Source organism: Syngnathus floridae, chromosome 15, assembly GCF_059516105.1.
Source record: "Syngnathus floridae isolate MCC-2025c chromosome 15, RoL_Sflo_1.0, whole genome shotgun sequence".
Classification (NCBI taxonomy): domain Eukaryota; kingdom Metazoa; phylum Chordata; class Actinopteri; order Syngnathiformes; family Syngnathidae; genus Syngnathus; species Syngnathus floridae.
Window position 1 is genome coordinate 6,128,599 of NC_142427.1, and position 20,800 is coordinate 6,149,398.

Consider the following 20,800-nt stretch of genomic DNA (forward strand, 5'->3'; position numbering starts at 1 on the left):
CAGGTAGTTGAAGGTTAACTGTTAATTTAATTTAATTTAATTTAATTTAATTGTTCTGCCAGTCACTATATGCCACTGGCATTTATAGGTGAACAAGGTTATAGTCGTAATTAGTAAATATAAATGTTCTTTTTTTTAATTTAAAATTTTCATCTATATTGGAAAATGACAGTAAATTTTCACGGAAAATAATGTTAAAATAATTCAACTTCTGCTTATATAGTGTTTATCTTCACAGTGCACATGGCATCAAGTTGAGTGAGGCTGTGAAATGCGTCATGCGATTGCGAGTCTGCTAACGATCTGTAATAAGTAAGTTGCCTCTTGTAATTATTCATGAGTAAACGTCACTCTGCTGAGAGCAATAAAACACGTTCGAAAGAGGCGATGTAGTAAAGAAAAAAAAAAAAAAGCGATGATGTGATGTCAGTATGTTATTGTTATTTTAAGGCAAGCCTCATATAAAATATTGAATGAAAGTCACAGATCACTTCCTTCCAGTGCAGTAGTGCCATGCCTGCATCTCAAATCATCCCATTCATCTGTTTCAGCTACCCGAAAAAAAAGCAGTCTACATGTGATGCCCCACCGTTTGTGTTCAAATATCCTTTGCTCAAAGCAAAAACAAAAACAGCCAAATGACTTGCACCAATTGTCTCAATTAAGAATAGCATCCAAAAACAGTTCAATCCTCTCCCATCCTCACAATATGCCGCATTATTTCTAAATAATGGCGCCTTGTCCAGCATGTACTTGCACATGCACACGTCAGTGTGTGTCTAAGAAGTGTCAAATGTAATTGTATGTAATCTGACCAATGAGTGGCCTGTCAGCCAACAATATAACAGCCTTCATCTGTCCTCTTAAATTCACACGTTTTTGAAAGGATGTCATTTTCCCAGCAGGTGTTTTTGTGCACCAAGGAGCACTCTGGACACAGTGAAAAGCAAAAAAAAAAAATTAATATCCAACCCTAATATCAAACCAATATGTAATTTGAATGACTTTATCTGCTTCTAATATTAAAAGTATTTAGCAGACTTAAGAGAGGTTGAGCATGATCTAGGACATTTTGCAGCAGTAATATAACATGGAGATTTTCTTTCAAGATGGAATATGTGCGTGTATAGCGGCTGATAGCTGACACTCTCATGAGAATGCTAACAAAGCTGCCAAAATTCATATTGATGAAGAAAAGACACCTGAGGGGGCGTAAAACTGGGCATCTTTGTTCTCATTCTTTCGCTGAATCGGAGGCCGCAAGCCCCTTCATCAACTTTGACATCAATGTGTCGAAAAGACAGGGGCAATTGTCAGCTTGCGCTAGGCCTAAATAAATATTGTAATTGTTCTGACCATCTATCTTGCGTCAAGACAAAACACATGTTTGCGTTCGGTGCTGCGCTACCTCTTTTGTGTGCGTGCACACATGGGGCTGCTAATAATTGGTTGAGGAGGTAAAGAGCCTCCTTCATTGTGTGCCAGATCTTTCTTATCATGTTCAAACACCTACCTGGCATTTTGCAGTTTTAATGGAAGCTACAGCTCTTAGTCAGAAACAAAATGTGCCCCCAATCAAAGGAGCTTGCGACACATCAAACAATTTGGCAATGTGCACGTACAAAACGGAAATCTGATAACAAAAACACCTTACAGCGACTTTATTCATCTCTAAGCTGCAATTACAGCACTTATGTGTCGAAAAAACACACTAATGCATGTTGAGTGAAGAATGTTTATTTTGTAAAAGGGAAGCTCTCAAAACATGTGTACACATACGGTAGCACAATTGAAAATTACTAGAAACAATATTTGGTGCAACTTGGCTCCATATGTTCTATTATCTTTTTTTTTTTTAGCTATTTGGTGCATCGAGAAGGATGTTACCAAGGCAAAGCATTCGGTTCCTTCGCTGATCTTCAAGCGTTAGCCAATGTCAGGAGAATAATCATCCTTATTCATTTCTTTTTTTTTTTGGTAGCTCTTTTTGTGGCACAATTGGTGCATTCAACTTAGCTGTGTTCCAAAATAGGACGTGCACTTCCTGAAGACAAGTCATTAACATGACCGACAGTACAAAGCGACCCTTACTGTCAGTCCAAAACATCCCGCTAAATGTATTTTTCTATTTCATTGACATCACAAGCTCTTTGGAATTAGTAGCAATGATTCTACCAGGTCAAAACTGACAGATTGGATCAATCTGGCCTGGCAGGCAGTAATATTCTGAAAGTGGAGTGACATCAAGTATTGAGCGCCACCCTCTATTATTTGTACCCAAGAATATTCCGGGATGCTTTGCAATATAAAAATGCGTATTGAACTGAACTGAACCGTGTTTGTCACAAGAAACTACACTACAGTCATGGCCAACTTCCAGTTCAACAATATAGTCCGATGACAGCCACACTCAACAGGATAAACAGCATACAAAGTAGATGAATGGATAAAAGGAGGGATTAGGAATCATTTCTGTGCAGGAACCTGTTGACAGAAGAATCGAGGATGCGCTGTAATTGATAGAAAATTGCCATAATTGTTTGTTTTTAAAAGGCAGACTGGTGCAATCAACAACTCTTATTCCCCGACACACACGGCACTCACCAGGCCAGCTACGTCATGCCTGCTACACACATTCATGGTCACAAATACTACAGTGTAGAATTTGAGGACGGCAACCCCAAGGGGATAAAAATAACACGTGCAAATAATAAACATTGTTTTTTAGTATTATTTTTATTTCTTATATTTATATTATTATTATATTATTATTATATATATTATATTATATTTATTCTTATCTTATTATTATTGTCGTGTAATACCCCAACATATTTGTATCTGATTATAATATAATATAATATAATATAATATAATATAATATAATATAATATAATATAATATAATATAATATAATATAATATAATATAATATAATATAATATAATATAGTAATATAATATAATATAATATATAATATAGTAATATAACATATAATATAATATAATATAATATAATATAATATAATATAATATAATATAATGTCCCCATTTATCCAATAGTGAGAGTATAATGTTTTTGTGGTATGTTTGTTTTGCTTGAAAATAGTCCAGTTGTAACTTAGCGCAATGCTAGAAATTCTACTAAAACAAGTTAGCACTGGAAAAGGCACTGTGATGATGAATAATGAACAGTCAGCGGGAGAAAGAAACCATGTGCTGTTATTGTACAAAGTGGCTTTATCGCTGAGGCTTTGAGTCATATCGAAACGATGCACCAGCTAATTATCTGGTGAAAGCGGTTTCCTTGCTCGTGTTTGAGAAATGATCTTTTTGAACAGATGTAAGAGTACACAGACTGGTGTTCACCATCGGCCCAATGCAAATGGTGTTTCTGGAACTGTCTCATTGAGCAATTTGTCTCTGGACAATGTGTAGTGAAGTGACATAACACCGGAATAATCTGGGATACTTTGTGCAGAAGTCAAGGGGGAGGGAGGGAGGGGGTTACAAATGCATGCTTCAGATTCTTCCCTTAAGCTCCTGGACATAAATGAGAAATGTTGACTCAATCATATGAGCAATTGTTAATTCATCAAGCGCCTTTTTTCTTGTAGTGGGCGCTTGTCGTGCCGACTTTTCCAACTGTTGCCCCCCACGAGAGCAAGCGGCTGACATGCCACACAGGCCCGGGCTCTCGATTTTTTGCCTTTTATTGTCCACGTCTGCAGCTGCCCTTCCACTTCAAAAGCAGACAATCAGGCGCTTGCAAGAGGCCCCGAGTTTATCATTGCTGCCTGACGCTTTTTTCCACAGGTGTCACACAAAAACGAGACAAATCACGTCTCGGGGCTAGAAAAAAGGACTTTATGTGAGCGCGGTTGACTTGCGCTCTACTTCATGTGTGTCCAGCAAACATCTCCTGTATGATGGTTTCCTCATCAGGCGACCCACAGAGGAGCCAGCGTCCACTGTATATCACGCTGCGTGAGCGCTGCCAGAGGGTTCATGGATGTCATGTTGCGTAGATGAAAGAGCCTTGAAGATAGACGTGATTATGAATCTCCTCGGAGTACCGTCAAACATCTGCGAGGGGAAGGTAGAGCAAAATGACGGCGCCCTGCGTCTTCATTACGTTTGTGCTCCTTCTTACACATCTGGCTTACCCATAAGTGTTTCTTCTAGGCCAAGAGAAAACTTGTTTAATTTACTTGGCAACCTGTGTTGAGGTAAAGTACGAAACATTTTTTTTTTTTTTTTTTATGGAAGAACTTCATTCCTGCTGTTCTCTCGACTGATGACAGGGTGACAGGCTTTCCAAGTCTGGCAAAAATGAAAAGCCATATCACGCCGACATTGTTTACATCGTCTATTCCGTATAGGCGGCTAAGATATCGGACAAAGTCAGCGAAATAGTCACAGAGATTTGGGTTCTATTCAAAGGTTTCTTGCCAAATTACCTTCAGGAGTGACGGCCGGTTGATGAAAATGTGCGCTGAAGTCTCTTGTCAAACATGGCGCATGTTTGAGTATTCATGAATGTCGGTTCTTTTTGTATATCGCATCGCATACAGCTTATTACAGCTGTGAAAATGCAGGAAAATAGGTTTAATGGGAAACAGATGGAATCTTAAAGTTCTGCATGTGGTTCTGCTTGATGAACTCAAAGCACCTGACACTTCAGTATGTACCGTGTTCCGATAAGCATATGTTGCATATTAAGCATATTTATGCAACAAATGTTTCGTTATTCTCAGAGTCCATCTTTGATAACACCTCAATCTGGCATGAATTCTTAGAAAGTGAATAAGGCACTGTTTAAAAAAATAGAGAGGTTTCCAATTTTAGGCAACGAACTTGGATACAATTTCAATTTGGGCAAGTCAACAAAACATTTTAAGTTGTGCTTATGTAAAAATTGGCTTTCTTGCACTTTCAGGAGAAATAAAAGTTTATTTAAATGTCAATAAATGTCAAGAATTTGTATTTTATAGTTGTTCCAACCTAATGTTTTATTGCTGAAAATTTTTTCCGTTTTTTTTTTTTTTTTTCAGTGTGGAGGCTTTCCGCCTCCATTTAATTCGAGGCTTCAATAATTAGCTCCCAAAATTGCTGTTTAGTTAGGTTCTTAATAGGGTTAAGGTCGGGCATTATGGTGGTCACGCTAACATTTTTTTTCCTAAGCGTTTTTTTTTTCTCTTCAGAGCATGTAATTGTGGGTTGTCTTGCATGAAAATGATTTGAGTGCGGAAGCCGTGGGTCAAAGTTCATTTTGACACCTTCAGGCATAGTAATTGAGCCTTCTGTTTCACTTGCCATCATTGTGGCCCAAAGCATCAATCTGCCACTCCTTAGCCAAGTTGCAGCCTTTTGAGAACGTGAGGGGTGGCCGAGATACAACTTCATGCTTGACTGCAAGCCTTTGGGGATCTTGCATCAAAAGGTTCTTGGGACTCCTGGGACCGGACCTCAGCAGTTTTAAATACCTGCTTGCTGCTCATCAGTAACTTACCAGCTGTTCTCTGAATACGAGGCAGATTCTCAGACAGACAGACAAAAAAAAAAAAATCCTGTCAGTTTGATTATTTTGTATGTATGATTATCATCTAGGACATGAAATATTTATTTCTATCTGCATAATCATTTGGAACACACATACAGTATGTCACGATGACTTCTTTAGGGAGATATCTTAAATCTCAAATTCATTACATGAGATCCTCCAGCTCTTGTATCCACATTTATAAGTCCAACAAAGATTCATCTTTTTTATTTTGGCACTCCATCTCCCCAATTGCCATAAATACCAAGTGGCCCACACAGACACATAGAAACACAAATAGAAGCAGTTGATCTAAAAATACTCTTTGACATTGATGTGTATTTGAGCTATTTTTAATTTCACTTCATCATCAGCAGATCTGAGCTGTACATCTCACAACCAGTGAAGAATTTGGAATAAATAAGTTCCAACTTACTGTTGTAAAAGAAAGCAATGATTTGTGTTTAAAAATAGCTGTAACAAATGTCTACATTGTTTTGTACAATCGCAAAACATTTTTTGAATGATTAAATTTGTATTGTACATGGACACAGTGTATTTGTGACAACTTTCATGTGCATAAGTGAACAGTGCCCCATATTCATAATAATAATAAAAAAATGCAGCATCATTGAGGCTTCTCCTCTCCTTGCGGTTATGACAACTTTATCAGGTCAGGGAAGTAGGACAAATTCTCCAGAAAGAGGACATGGGTGGGTGGTAGAAGAACAACTTGTGCATCACAACTGCAAGTTTGTTTCAATCCTTAATGGTGTTGAAAATAGCTGGAATAGGAAACCTTACTCAGCGAAGCCTTCACATGATATTGTGAATGGAGCAATTTTTGTGTGTAGAGCAGGAGGAGGGAGTGGGGGGGCATCTTGGCCATCCCCTGATTGACCCTCATTCACCCCAACTCACTTTCCCCACCCTGAGTGAGTGTTCCCCTAAAACATGTTTGCAGCTGTCAGGTGGCAAGTGCTTGCGTTGCCGTGTTCTTCATGTACTGTACAAATGTGTGTGCATGTGTGTGTGTGTGTCAAAGATCATTTTTCATAATCCAATGCATGACATTAATAGAAATGACACAATATTTGGAGTCTTACACTTAGACACACAAGTGCAGCAGCTGAAAAGCTTCCATGTGCATTCACGGGGTTAATTTCTCAGTGATAATTGATTGTGGATGTTTTCTATACTATATTATCTGATAACAGCTAATTGTTTAGCAAGCGAAGCAGATTGAAATTGCACCTGTTTGTTGGTCTGACGTCAACTTGATGATGCCTCTGGTGACAACATCTGCTTTGTCACATGAGAGACTTGTTAGCTCAGTCCACTGAGGGACAATTGGCTCCGTACTGCAACCATGTTCTCTTTTTTTTTCTGCTCAATCTCAAAATACACAATGGAGCATCATTTGTGCAAACTAAACTTTTTTTCTTCCATTGAGTACCCAGAATAACTTTTTTCCCCCTCTCTCTTCTTTCTAGCTTCGGCTCCAAAGTTAAAACCATTGAGGTATCCATCAATAGTGGGTGAGGGAAGCAAGATCACAGTCAAGTGTGAGGCCACGGGGAACCCTCTGCCGACCTACAAATGGTTCAAAGATGGCAACGAGCTGAAGAAAAGCAAAAAAATTCGAATAAAGAACAGCCAGTAAGTACACAAAGTTTGTTTTGTTTCATATTCTTTTGGTTGCAGTACCACACTTGGCCACCCATCAAGAAAGGCAGCAGTGCGCCCTGTAATTTTAAATAATTCATGCTCTTTTTCCACGCTGTCCCCGTCATTGAATCAAAATTGCTGGCTCCAGAGGAGCACTTGAGTAATATGCTAGAAGAAGACAGAATTTTTAAATACGTCGACGCATTTAAGGGCCCCTTGTAGACACTCTGGCTTTTTTTTTTTTTTGCCAAATTAAAAAGCAACTTTATTAAGATCACTATGAGAGATTAGACAATGAACTCTGTACAATATCCCAAGTGGTTTTATTATTCCAGACACTTTTTCACTCTCTAATCAGCACCCTATCAAAGCAGAGGCCTGTTGTCATGCGGCCCGCTTGTCCTGTTGTCTGCCTGGCTGTCCCCCATGTTTCCACTCGATGTTGCTTCCTCCCGAGCCGGGTTCCCCTGACTCAGCTGTGCGACTGTTGTCTCCCACAGGAAAAACTCCAGACTCCAGATCAGCAAAGCGAAACTGGAGGATTCTGGGAATTATACTTGTGAGGCGGAGAACCTGCTGGGAAAGGACAAGTCCTCTGGCACTATAAACGTCCAAAGCAGTGAGTACAATTTGAAAGCACTGGCTTTGTTATTCCTTGCTTACGACTGTTCTCCGGCCAAATGAAAGATCCAAAGTGGGCATGTAAAAGTGGGTAACATGCATGAAGAACAACTGTCCACTTGGACTTTCCGGATTTTTTTAATATGGTTCCTATTCAGCAATGTGCATTTGGCTTGCGACACGAGAACATAATACAGAACAGAATCCAAAACTCAGCCAACCTGAGAGCTGTAAAAAGTTTGACTTTTTGATCGTAGGAAATACGTGCTCGTACTGCATTTTGGAAGGTACTGTAGCCGGTGAAAGACTTTTGATAACAGCTGCTTCCATTTGGTGGGGTGGTGAGTCAATGTTGGTTCTAAGCGTGTGTGGGTAGTGCACTGGCTTGCAGACGGTATTAAAAAGAAAAGCGGATACGAGTCATGTGCTTTTGCTTCTATCCAAGCAAGGATGTGTCGTTATCTTGTCTGAGTGGCAAAAAAAATCCGCAGCATGTCTGAAGTGCAGACTGTCGCTATTTTATTATATCTGTTAACTTCCCCTTTATGGCTTTAGTGGTCGTTCATACATGGAGCAAAGAGCAGAAAAAATACATTTCGAAAAAAAGCGTGGAGATGGCTTGTGCTTGATGTCTTGCAAGGAATGTAAATTCCTGCTGGTATGACCGAGTTCACCTGGCCGTAAAAATGTCTCGGGGACTTTGATGCTGTGCAGAAAAGAGGCCATGACGTTAAGCAGCGTGCAGAGTATCTTTTGCTTTTTTTTTATTTTTTCAATTGAGCATGCATGATGACATAGCCATGCTACCGCTGGTGAAACATTTGGATCATTTTGTACATTTCTTTGAGGGAGGGCGGAGGTGCTCTTTCCGCCGCAACCAAGTTGGAGATATCGTCATTCTCATATGCTGACCTTGGCAAGAGGCGCATCCCGCTTCGACTTGAGAGGCAAACTGAGTGAAAGAAGAGGCGCATGTAGTCCAGCCGTCACTCAGTGCCCTTGTATGCTCGTTGAGGCACAGCACTCACTCAGCCTTCCCTTTTTACATCCGTCACTATGAGCTGTTATTGTTTATAGTCAGGCAGCGCCACTGGAGTAGCAGATCTCTGCAAATAATAAAAAGGCCCTTTGTGCTAGCAAAACCAACATGCTGGTCCAATTGCCAGCACACAGATAAGAAGCCAACCACATCCAGTTGAGATTCACATCCAGATTATGTGCCTTGTGCTGACATGGAAATGTTATATAGCCTTTTTGTCCACACTATTGAAAGATGTTTGGTGCAAACTGTGCTGTTTAATTGTAATCATCTAAGATATGTGGAATGCTGTTGTATATCCTGCAGAGGTCAGGGGAATCCCTTGTGGCAGCACCTGTTTCCCGAAATTGACTTTTTTTTTTTTTGTGAAGGCTTAGCAACATGCAACAGTGAAATTCCTTACAAAGATCTGCAAATATTTTGTTACAAAGCAAGCTGGCTGGAACACACCAGATTGTTACAATGCATCAAACATGTCGTTTCAATCTATTCTAGTTTTGAATCTTATTGATGATTTTGCATGTGATCTGAAATTGCTGACCACTCTATTATGGGATAAATTCTTCCTCAGAGTGTAGTTTGAAAAATTTTACAAATTTACACTCGTGTTTGAATTTCCATCATATTATGTGAGTAGTTGTTGTGTTGTCAAGCTCAACGTGTCCACTCTGTCATCGGGAAATATCAATTGCTATAAAAACCTTGCAGAAATTCAAACTACATTTCTTAAGCTGTAGACCACATGTGTCAAACTCTAGGCCCGGGGGCCAGATACGGCCCGCCACATCATTTAATGTGGCCCGTGAAGACAAATTGTGCATCAAACTCATATGTCAATATTGAAATTATAAATTGTTTTCACCTTTAAAAAAGTAGCTCTATTACTAGCTATTTTTATTACCATTCATATTTTTAAAATATGTTAACAGTTTTTCTTAGTCTCTGTTTTGAAAACTAGTTTTTCATCTATTCACTAGTTTGTTGAGGACTGTACACTATATATAATTTGAGACATTCAGACATTTATTTGGGTTGGCAATTTCAATGGCCCTTCGAAGGAAACCGTGACTATGATGCAGCCCACGACAAAAACAAGTTTGACACCCCTGCTGTAGACAGTCAGCCTACTAAGAGTTGCTGAGTAAAACTCCACCATGCAACAATTTGCCGAAAATGTCCTCACTACCATTGTTCACCCTGTCAGCAAGCTCACATCTTTTGCTTTTCGCATTGACACCAAAAAGTTTGCACACTTTTAAGTATCAATGCAACTTTATACTGAACCAGAATGTCTGTCAGCGTTTCATTAAATGGCTCCAGGTTTTTCCAAACAATGGCATCACTGTATGGCCCATCTTGTGGAGTGACCCCAGGGTGTCTGCCTGTCTATGTGTGTGCGTGTTTGTTTGCAAGTTCCATTGTGTTACAGCGGCACGTCTTGTTCCGTCATGCTTCAGGAAAGAAGGCAAGACGGGGCGAATCAGGGGTGGTATGTCCATACGTGAGAGTGTGTGTGTGGGGGGGTGTATTTGCTGAAACCATATCCTCCAATAAAAGAAGTAAACAACACTCTGTTATGATCCAAACCACTGATAAAATAAATATTCTGAGCAAAACTGGACTTTTATTTGGAACTGTTACAGTCCAAAACCTGTGTTGGACCGTCACGCTTGCAAGTTTTGTGTTTTTGCTAAGGAGATGACAAATCTCAGATTCTTTACCCCCTCCAAAGGTCGCAGGCAAAATGCCGTTAAAGGGCTGCAGTGGCCCGCTGCAGTATGTTGCCGAAGCAGCATGTCGCTGCAGTATGATCAGTTTAAGCCGAGGGGAGGGGAGGGGAGGGGTGGAGATAGAGATGGACACAGTGAGACTTGGAGAGAGAGAGAATGAAGGGAGTGTGGAAGACGAGGGAGGGATGGTGGGGTCAATATAAGGGAATGCATGACAGAAAGCAGACTGAGACATTATACAATCAAAGGAGAGGGGGGCGAATATACAGTATATAGAAGAGACACATAGTAAGCAAAAGCCTGATGTGCTGCATGAGAGCGTTTGACTCTTTCTAGGAAACAGCTGAGTCCAAAACTCAATGTGAAGTTTATAAAAGTGTAGTGTATTTTTAATCGGCCATAGCACGCACCTCACTGAAATGCTGAAATATTAGTTGTTGTTTTTTTGAACAGAGGATAAAGAATATATGCCTTTGAGAATTGTTAATAATATTGTCTGTCTATATGGGTTGCTCCACAGTTTGTATTCTAATATTTTTAGTCAAAGAGTGATAACCTGGATATTGATTTTATTTGTTTTTTAATCTATGGTGTTGTCTCTCTATATAGTTAAAGGCTTAGTGTACCACTGATCACAAATGAAATGACCAAAATGACGTCAAGCGGCAGCATCCTGCTCACACACCATGTGACGCAGCCTCCCGCTGTCTGTTATGTGCTGGGGACCGACCTGAGGCCTCCCATCACTCAGCTCCACCACATGGTGATTCAAGGACACCGCAGCGCACGCTGAAGCTTAGCGGGGGTTTCCCCCTCATTTGAAAATAAGATCCCAAGATGTGTTTTTCAAAGCCATAAAGCACACTATCTGTGAGCTTAAATATAGGTCATTTAAATTGATACGCATAGCGTCAATTTCTCAAGCCGTGCCAGATTCATCTGACATTTTGCCCAGAGGTGTTGTTAAATTTGAATTACCTGACTGTTCCCCAGATACCAATTTTACTTCCACGTATAAAGAAAGATGGGAAGGATCACTGCTGCGTGCCATAAAAAAAGGGGCAAGATATATTAACCCCTATTAATAATACACATAACATTTGATCATTACTCCGGCTCTGCCAGCACCTATTTATAATTTCACAGCGAGGGAAAGGAAACCTAGTACACCACTTCCCTCGGGTGTGGAAAAACTAACCAGCGCGTTTATGTGGGAAGAAGCCGAACCTTAAGTGAACCCCTTTTACATTAGCAAGCGTTCAGGGCATGGTGGCGCCATGCCAGCCATGCAGTTTGCCCTCCAACATTGACAAATTGCACCTGTGTGGGGAGTTTAGGCATGACGCTTCCACTGTTAACTAAATGATGTGTCACAATTTAACACACTTGAAGTTCTGCTTCAATCCTCCTTTTACAACTCCTCCTTCTCAATGAATTGAACTGAAACGTTGGCTGACCGAGATGCTGATTCTCGAGTCAGCTTTGTTCTCGCCTCCTTAAAACAAGTCTCGAAATTGTCCTTGGGTGTGATTGTGAGTGCCAATTGTCTAGAAGCTTCTCTATCAGTTTCGGGAGGGTGTTTCAGTATGTTGTGTAATTTTGACTTTAATCTGAAGAGATGGTTTTGAGTCCTTTAATGTCTCATCGCGACGTGTCCCAGGGGGTCGCCTCCTATCATGACCCCCCCCACAGTGTCTCCCGGTGGTCTCGATATGACAAGTCCTTTCCCTGACTGGTGTTCTCATCTCTATTCCCAGCCCCCAAAGTAGGACCAGTGGGCCATTTGTTGTCCATGTGGTCTGACCTCTAGCCTGTAATCAGTCTAGCACAGTGAGACCTGGTGGCCCGCTGCAAAAAGTGTCGTATATCATCCACTGTTTTCTAGAAGCGACTGCGGTCAGGTTCGCGGGGCTCCACGTGGCTTCAGATGAAGGGCCTCCCCATTATCCTACAGGCTGCCATGTTGTGATAAGCGCTCGTGAGGCGGCCATGTGTCCACGGGCTGTAGGTCACATCCTCGGGGGGTGCTGTGCGCAGCTCCGCCGAGAGAGTGTGTGAGCGTCCAGGAATGTGTTGATGGAAATCACAGCTGAACATATGATTGCTCCAACCTTAGCAGTCATGCTGGGGCCCACCAGCAACAATTTCACGCATGCACGCACGCACGCAGGCAGGCCCACACACACGCGCACGCACGCACCTACATACATGCATAACTTCACGTTTTCACTTCTCATCCTGAGGCCAACCACCATGACCCTGATGCTGATATACATGCAAACAAACTCAGCATCGCCGCAAACACCTTAATCGGTTACATCCGTACTTCTGTTTTTTTGTTTTCTTTTTGTGGGTGGTCCAACTAGAAAAAACACTGGTGACGACTCAACACAAAAATTCTGTATTCTAATTAATATTTCATTCATGGAATAAGAATTAAGCAGATGATTCCTAATGCGGCATTTGTGATGTCAATTTTAGTTAACAGCAGGGGGCGGTATTGGCCGAAAATCAGATGATTTATTTTCCTCTTTAAGAAAATATTTTTATTCAGTTCATTAAAAAGATTGATACTATTATATAATTGCCATTGGCTGTGAGTAAGTAAATATCGTCCTCACAACCCAAATCTTTATTACACTTTGACAATGTGAGTCACCACCACGCTTTTTAGTATGTTTAAGGTTTGCGCAAAGGACAGAGAGCATCAGTCCTAATCAACGTAAAGCACAGATGGAAGATTCAGCTTTTCCTCCCACTGACTAATGCGCTCCTACGTAAATGAAACATTACGCTAAGTGCTTCTTCGAAGAACATAAACAACAATTTCCCTCGCTCTTTCCATGTCTAAAACTCTGGCAAAAACACAACTTACGCTGAAGATGTAAGAGAAAAGATAAACATTTTCTGTAGTGATGCTGAAAGAAGTAGATTGTAGATGTGTAACCATTTTTTTTGTGGGTAAGCTACAGTTGTGTCAGAAAGAGACTTTACATTTGCCAAGTTTTGAGTATTTACAGGCCACTGGAGAACTGCTTGGCAGCTTGTATGGATTTAGCTACGGCGCTATCAATCATGCCCGCTACGCTACGCGACGCTACGCGAGGCCTGTGGCGGCAGTCGGCGTTAGCGTTGTTACACGCTTCTCGGGAATCGCCCATACCAGGTGCACCACCAATCATTCCAATGCTTTCATTCCAAAGGCCTGCGACTTGCTCCTTAATATGGACCAATGATGACTTGCCACTCAAATGTCTTTTTTTTTTTTTTAGCTAAATGTAATCTTTTGGCGTCGTATATCTAATGCGTTTGTCCCAGGCCAGATAACTGCTAAGAATAGATTTTTAGTTACCTGTTTGAAATTTTACCCGCAGAATGAAATATTCTTGCCAAATATGCATGTAAGAATTCTTTGCTTGTCTTCACTTGTGTGACATCACTGTGATTGCCTTTTTTTTTTTTCTGGAGCTGAGAGGAAGGACATACCATGAACTGTTTTCAGATTGTAATGTGCAGGAGGGAGCTCATGTTAACATGCATAGAACATGTTAACTTATGTTGCCAGTTTGGTTTACACATTTTCTTATTTTTTGTATGTTGATTGATATTCACAAATGACTAATGTAGTTTCTAGTCTCCTCAGTGAGGTAATAACTATAAAAGCCCAAGTGCCGCTCATGCTTAGCGATGTTATTGTTATAATTTGAGAAAACATGTCCTCTCGTTGACAACACACATCATTGCCAGTTGTGTTTATGTGTGTTTGTGTGCAGCTAGTAATTTAGCGGAAATGTTTGTTTGTGTCCACTCAGGTGTTGATGGTAGCAAAAACTGATGAACAACTTGTATGATTACCACGTGGCTTTTTTTCCGCAGTGATTTCAGCTACAAAGTGTTGTTTTAGTTCATCACTCGCCGCTCCAGCGAGTGAGGAGAAATAATAATCAAATATCAGAAACAGCCGTCGTGCGTGAAACAGTGCAGTTCTACACCACGACAGAGGTTGTAGCCTTTGGCAGAGTTGTGAACTGTCTAGTAAAGCAAAACAAGACCAAATTTAAAGAAAAATACAATTTATTCCCAGTACTTTATAGAAGATGGAACCCAAAATCTGTCTTCATGGCAGCTGCAGTGTGTCACTTTTTTTGTTTTGAAGTGCACTCACAACCATGTTTAGTTCTTGAAACATTAACACAATTGCCACTTCGCCCACACACAATGTCCTTACTTTTCTTTGTGTTTATTGTTCCGGCTCTTTATGTTGCACATCCGGAGTTCCGGGAAACTAGAGGACCTTTTTTTTTGCAGCGAGTCTTCATTTACAATGTCCGCGTTGGAGATAAGATCCAAAAGTCTGTCAGGAGAGTCTGAAAAACATGAAAATGAATTGCTTCTTTGAATGCCTTCCATATTTTGGCAAAGACGTACATACTTTCTCAAGGAATAGTCTGGGCATGTGCTTGAAATACGCATGCAATCGTTTTATTTGATGTCGCTGAATATGACCTGAGAAGCTATATATTGCCGAAACGTATATGAGGGTGTATAATATTTTGGAGCTAGGGCTTTATTTTTTTTCCCCCCAATTGCAGTTCATATGGGGGAAGCCCAAGAAATGGTAGAGGCATAAATCAGTTTCCTAATGTGTCAGTTCAGGGTGGGATGGGGGGGTATGGTATGGTATGGAGCGTTCAGTGTTCCCCTTCCATGTGCCAAAATCTCTGAAGAAGAGGCAGCTGTCGAATGTTATCATCTGAGGGTTGAGGATGAAACAATAGAGAACGGCACTGAGAACGACGCAGACCTCCGCCAAGGCCCAAATCGCACATCTTCCTCGACTGTCATGAACGCTGCACCCCTCCGCAAAGTTCAACGGAAATCACTCGAGGAATTTTTGGGTGTAATCCTGCCATTCAAACAACCTAACCTCTTGAGCTGCAATAATGGTCTGAGTTGAAAAACATATCTTCGGGCGGGAGCTTGTTTTGCTTGTTCGCTTAATTCCCTGTAATCCCGTCGAGGCCGCCGTGTGATAAGAGACGAGTTGCAGTGAAACCTGTGCGGAAAAAAGGCAACTAAGTTATTGAAATATCACAACACAACTTTCCTTGGAGGAGATCCAGTAAGCTATAGGCCGTGTCATGCAGGACAGTTAAGCCGCAGCGTAAATGAGTGAGGATACTGCTGTGTGCGTGTGTGTGTGTGTGTAAGGAGGAAGCAGCTGTTCCACTGGAGAAGCTGAGTGATGTGAGCAGGAGGTGACACGAGGTTGTGCTTTGTGTTAACTCTTCCTGGGTCCGACACAAAACTGATCTATGACTTCATTTGATAGCATGATAAAAGAATTCCCACTTCAGGCCTCCCAGCTGTCCTGGTGGTCTTCATCCCCTCCGAGTGGGACCTCAACTAAGGCTGCTGGATTCTTCTTTGGGATTTGCCCAGTAACTAACAAGCACCATCATGTTTTGTTAATGCTTTCAAACATTAAAATGATTGGTTGCATCATAAAGACTTGTCTGTACTGAGTTAGAGCATTGAAAATGAGCCTGAAAGGAAGTGAGTTTTTTTTTCTGCTACTGCCATAACAGTATAATGCTAAATTTTGCATTTTAATGAATGACATAATATAATATTGCCATCAGCTAAAATTTGGCGTAAAAGTCAACAATGACAAATTACTGGCTACAAAATCTATTATCCCTACCTTTGTTAACATGACATGGTTGTTAAAGGTTGTTCTCACCCACAGCGACGCAAATCACCCTTTTATTTCAATATACCAACGTGTCTGCAAAATTATTCAAATAGTTTTTATTTACATATTTTCTATTATATCATGTCATCAACAGATTCTTGAAAAATAGCAGAACGCCCGTTTTGACAAATTAAGAACAGGCGTACAGTATATTTAACTATTTAAGCACAGTAACAGAATATCGATGCTTCATTACAACCACCGATGAAGACTATTGATGACAAAAGTTAGTGAGGTGCTTCGTTTTTATGAAGGAGGACATTTTTCAGAATGGGGCTTTTTAAGATGTTTTTACTCTTTCCAGTGTATCTTTATGAAACATATACTTACCATTCCTTTGCTTCAAGCTCATAGACACACAGCGATGTCGCATACAGCTGTCTCATATCCGAAACCTCCCATTAGTCCCTCACACTACCTCCCTTCTTGTCGGCCCTATTTTTGCATCCAAGTCGTCATTGTGTCGCGATCGGCAATGATGATATTTCCAAAGTGCGCAGGTGTGAGTGTGACTGGAATAGACGTCACAGTGTTCACTGATTCACGCACAGCAGTGATCCTTCACTATACAGCAAATAGAATGGCGGGGGATGTGGAGCAAGTGGAGGTGTGTGTGTCAAAGTTTTCAGGGAATAGCGTAGGGGAAAACCTCTCGTCCTCACAGCTGGTCTGCAAGTGCAAGGCCCAAATATGGAGCTGTGGTATATGTCTTGTGTTTCTGGTACAAGGCTGCAAAGTCTGTCCTTACTCCGAAATGAAATCCAGCTGTTGAAGATGACGGCCGATGAAGACATGATACCTCCCAAGCGAAGAGCTACACTTTATAGCACCTTAGTGTTATCATAACACCGACATCTCGTCGCAAAATGGCTATTTTTACGACACTTTAAGTACCTGTGAGTTTTTTTGTCCGTTTTGTTTTCTTCTAATGGCTGCAAAAACATAGCAATCCATAAAAAATAATTTGCTAAAGTGAGAACACATGTTCCAACATCTGGTCTAAGAACCTGTCCCTTGGAGGTGTGCGATGGATTTCAGGCCATCAGAGCTACTAATTTAAATTTCACACGCTGCCTTTCAAGCTTTGTGTGGGTTTGCACGTGTATGTTTCCAGTTAGCGTGAAGAAAATGGAGGGAATGATCTGTAATGACACCTTGATGCCTATGATAACAGATTGTGAGGGTTTAACTTTGGGGAATAATTACCAGCCACAACATTTGAATCATACTTAATATAATACAAAATATCATTTTTAGATGTAAAACTGTATTGAAGTGATTTCATATATTTTAATTAGGTCACCAAAATCAGCAATGTCCAACACTGCAAAAGTGATATTTTTTTTTTAAATCCAGCTCTAGTATTGAATCTTTTTGGTGTCACAAATGTTTGACTAGAGTGAAAATCCTCAATGACACACAAATGGATCTTCTCAGACAGCACCTTTTCTTGACACTGAGCTGCCTCGATTGAGGCACGGCCTCCTCGCATCTGTCTGAAACTGGCACCGCTGCAGGAAGTGCTGGATGAATACAAGCGTATTACTATCCACTCCCGCCGCCGCTGCTGCTGTCTGTCAGGCGAGTTTAGACACAGGATGGCAAGGGGGTGACTGGATCATCGTATCCACTTCTGAGATTTAAGGGAAATCCCCCGTCTCGGAATTATGAGTTTAAGATTTTTGAGCATTGTGTGAGATTGATTTTTAATCAATCACATTCATAACAAGCTAGATGATTTTATCTCCACTATTTTGTGGTCTAAAACCAAAACTCCAACACGGTCCCCAAGTGCTGCATGCTGGCGGCCTCCCCGGCAGCCCTGCCGTAGGCTTCCGCCACTCGGGTGCCCAGTTTGAGTACACCGTACGGCTCGATTGCAGTTTGCGACAGCTGTTGAGCAATCGCGCTCTGTGCTGCCGCTCTTTGATTTGACTTGAGCGGCGGGATGATTGAGGCAGGCAAGACCAGGCATATCAGCTATGTGAATGAGACAACAGGAGTCAGGAGTATGAAAGAGGACACAGTCGTAGCAACAGCAGTCCCGCCATGGAAGGGGGGGGTTAGATTAATGTCGCTGGTAGGCTCCACTTCATCTCCAAAGACATTTTGAATTGAGGATCAAGTTTTCCATTGTGGGCAAGCTCAGATAATGGTCCCTTACATGTGTCCAACCTACAGTAAATAGTCATCTAATTCCTTTTTGGTTATTTTGAATCAGTGCAACCTAAACGAAAAGAGGCTATTAGTGTCGATTGGGCGTGCCAATGTTGTGTTTTAAAGTGGGTGTTTGTTTGTATTTGATCTCACAGGGTGTAATATTTTCCGACTTTAAAATGGAAAAAAAAACGCAGTCTTCGTCATCTCTTCTGTTTCTATTTTGTTTGCTGCTCGAGGCTTAATTGCTTGTCAAAAGATAAAAAGCACTATTGTGTGTCACCTTTTATAAAGTGATGCCTTAATAACCAATGTTTGTGTCAAGAAAAAAACAGAATCATCTCAATATGGTAAATTTTTCAAAATCCTGTATCCAAGCTTATTTGTTATTCACCACTTTGATCTGTGTTTTTCTTTGTCAAATTTACCTTGAATGCTGTCACAGAATTGTTTTTCACCAAACTAACAACTAGTGGCCATCAAACAAACCAATCAAACAGAGCTGAGCAGTGCACATGACTGTGCAAAACCACCATTAGCATACTTTAGTGTTAATGGGTAAATTTAAGCCAGTTTTCACGACAAGATTTGCTCTAATATTAAAAAAAATTACTTACCGTATTTTCCGCACTATAAGGCACACCGGATTATAAAGCCTTCAATGCATGGCCCATTTTAAAACTTTGTCCATATATAAAGCGCACCGGATTATAAAGCGCATAGGATAAATAACTCAACGTTGCTCAAACTTTAATGCAATCACAATATAGTAACACTCGAAATAGTGAAAACAATAACAATATATCAATAACTCAACGTTGCTCAAACGTTAATATCACACAGCACACAAAATAAACACGTAAAGCTTACTTTAATAAATTAATCCTCATCCACGAATCCATATTGGTCCATATATAAAGCGCACTGGATTATAAGGCGCATTTTGAGAAAATTAGAGGTTTTTAGGTGCGCCTTATAGTGCGGAAAATACGATATAACACTTAAAGTGATATTTTTGGGCAATATCTCAATATTCCTACTTGAGTCCATTTTTTGGCTGCTCCACTGATTGCTCTTTTCCCCTCCCGCATCTCTTTCACCGCATCCAACCCAGCCATCAGTAGCACTCCATTGCACCAAACTCCTTGCCCTGTACGGGCGAACCAAATCCCTAAGTGGTTATCCGGTGAATGCATATATACACACATTCCATTTGAAATATTTTTCTAAGGGGATCGCCAACAGGAAAGATCTGTCGTTACTGTGATTTGTAAAAAGTAGGTTAGTGTGACTGACCACCCTGCTACGTGGTCTGACATTTATCTCTTTCCCATCAGGTATTTCGTGGCCGAGTAAAAAGGATTTATTGTTGCTTTTATTAGTTGTAGCTACCGTGTGCTACCTGTTCCTTCATGTTACTTCATTTATAGGGAGGTTTGGCAGTTTTGCATGACCCTGAGGTTTGAGAAAGACATTTATAAGAATTTTAGAATTGTAGTTCTTGGATCTGTTCTGCCGAGATGTAGCTGTCAGAAAGCAATGCGGTCTGCCAACGGTTCTCCAGCGCTTGCCTCCTCCTCCTCCCGTTTGTGGCACATGATTTAGACTTTTTATGCTGATAACGGTGCTTTTTCGTGAGTAAAAACATCAAATTCTAACAAAGTCCAGATATCAGCGGAGCTTCTTTGACTTACACCAGAAGCCGACTCGAACTCTGTCTTCTGTTTTAGGGATTGCAGTGCAATCGGTCTTAATCCAAGATGTGGTCAATTATGATTATTTTTCATAAATTAATGTATTCTGTACTATAAAGAGCCCAATCAAAAATGTTTCAAGCTGGCCTGTGAGGTGTAGCACAGGGTTCGGAATCATTGTGGCGTTTGTTGCATATATGCACACAAGAGAGAGGGAAAAAAAAAAAACGTTGCAATGGGAACCCCTCTTTTCATTTTTACGATTTTCCTAGAATCCTTAGGAGAGCGTGGAAAGACAGGCATGTTTATGAAGGTTTCCAGATGGTCCTGCTTGCACCCCCAGCTTTTCTTTTCAGTTCTCGGGCCATGAAGGATTAATCAAAGTCAGTGGTAAGAGCTGATGGCTAAACACTGTGGCTCTTTAGAACCCAGAGGAGACCTCGCCGCAGCTCCAACTCCGATTCGGCCCCTGGGCTACAAGGCCCGGTGAAAGTTGAAACCTGAGCTTCAAAACCAATCAAACTTGGTGAAATCATAAGTGCGGATAAACAAGCTCTACCTCCTTTACTCTGTTTTAGCAAGGCACCTGATCATCT

The 20,800-nt window shown here is 40.9% G+C and overlaps 1 protein-coding gene across 3 annotated transcripts in view; it reads left to right on the forward strand.

Annotated features, from left to right (window-relative positions):
• nrg2a (neuregulin 2a) overlaps nucleotides 1–20,800 on the forward strand; it is a 60,808-nt gene that overhangs the window by 21,754 nt on the left and 18,254 nt on the right. For all 3 annotated transcript variants that reach the window (XM_088399664.1, XM_088399665.1, XM_088399666.1), the window contains exons 2-3: nucleotides 7,034–7,199; nucleotides 7,709–7,827. In XM_088399664.1, the coding sequence (XP_088255790.1) occupies nucleotides 7,034–7,199; nucleotides 7,709–7,827 (285 nt within the window). The remainder of the gene's footprint in view (nucleotides 1–7,033; nucleotides 7,200–7,708; nucleotides 7,828–20,800) is intronic.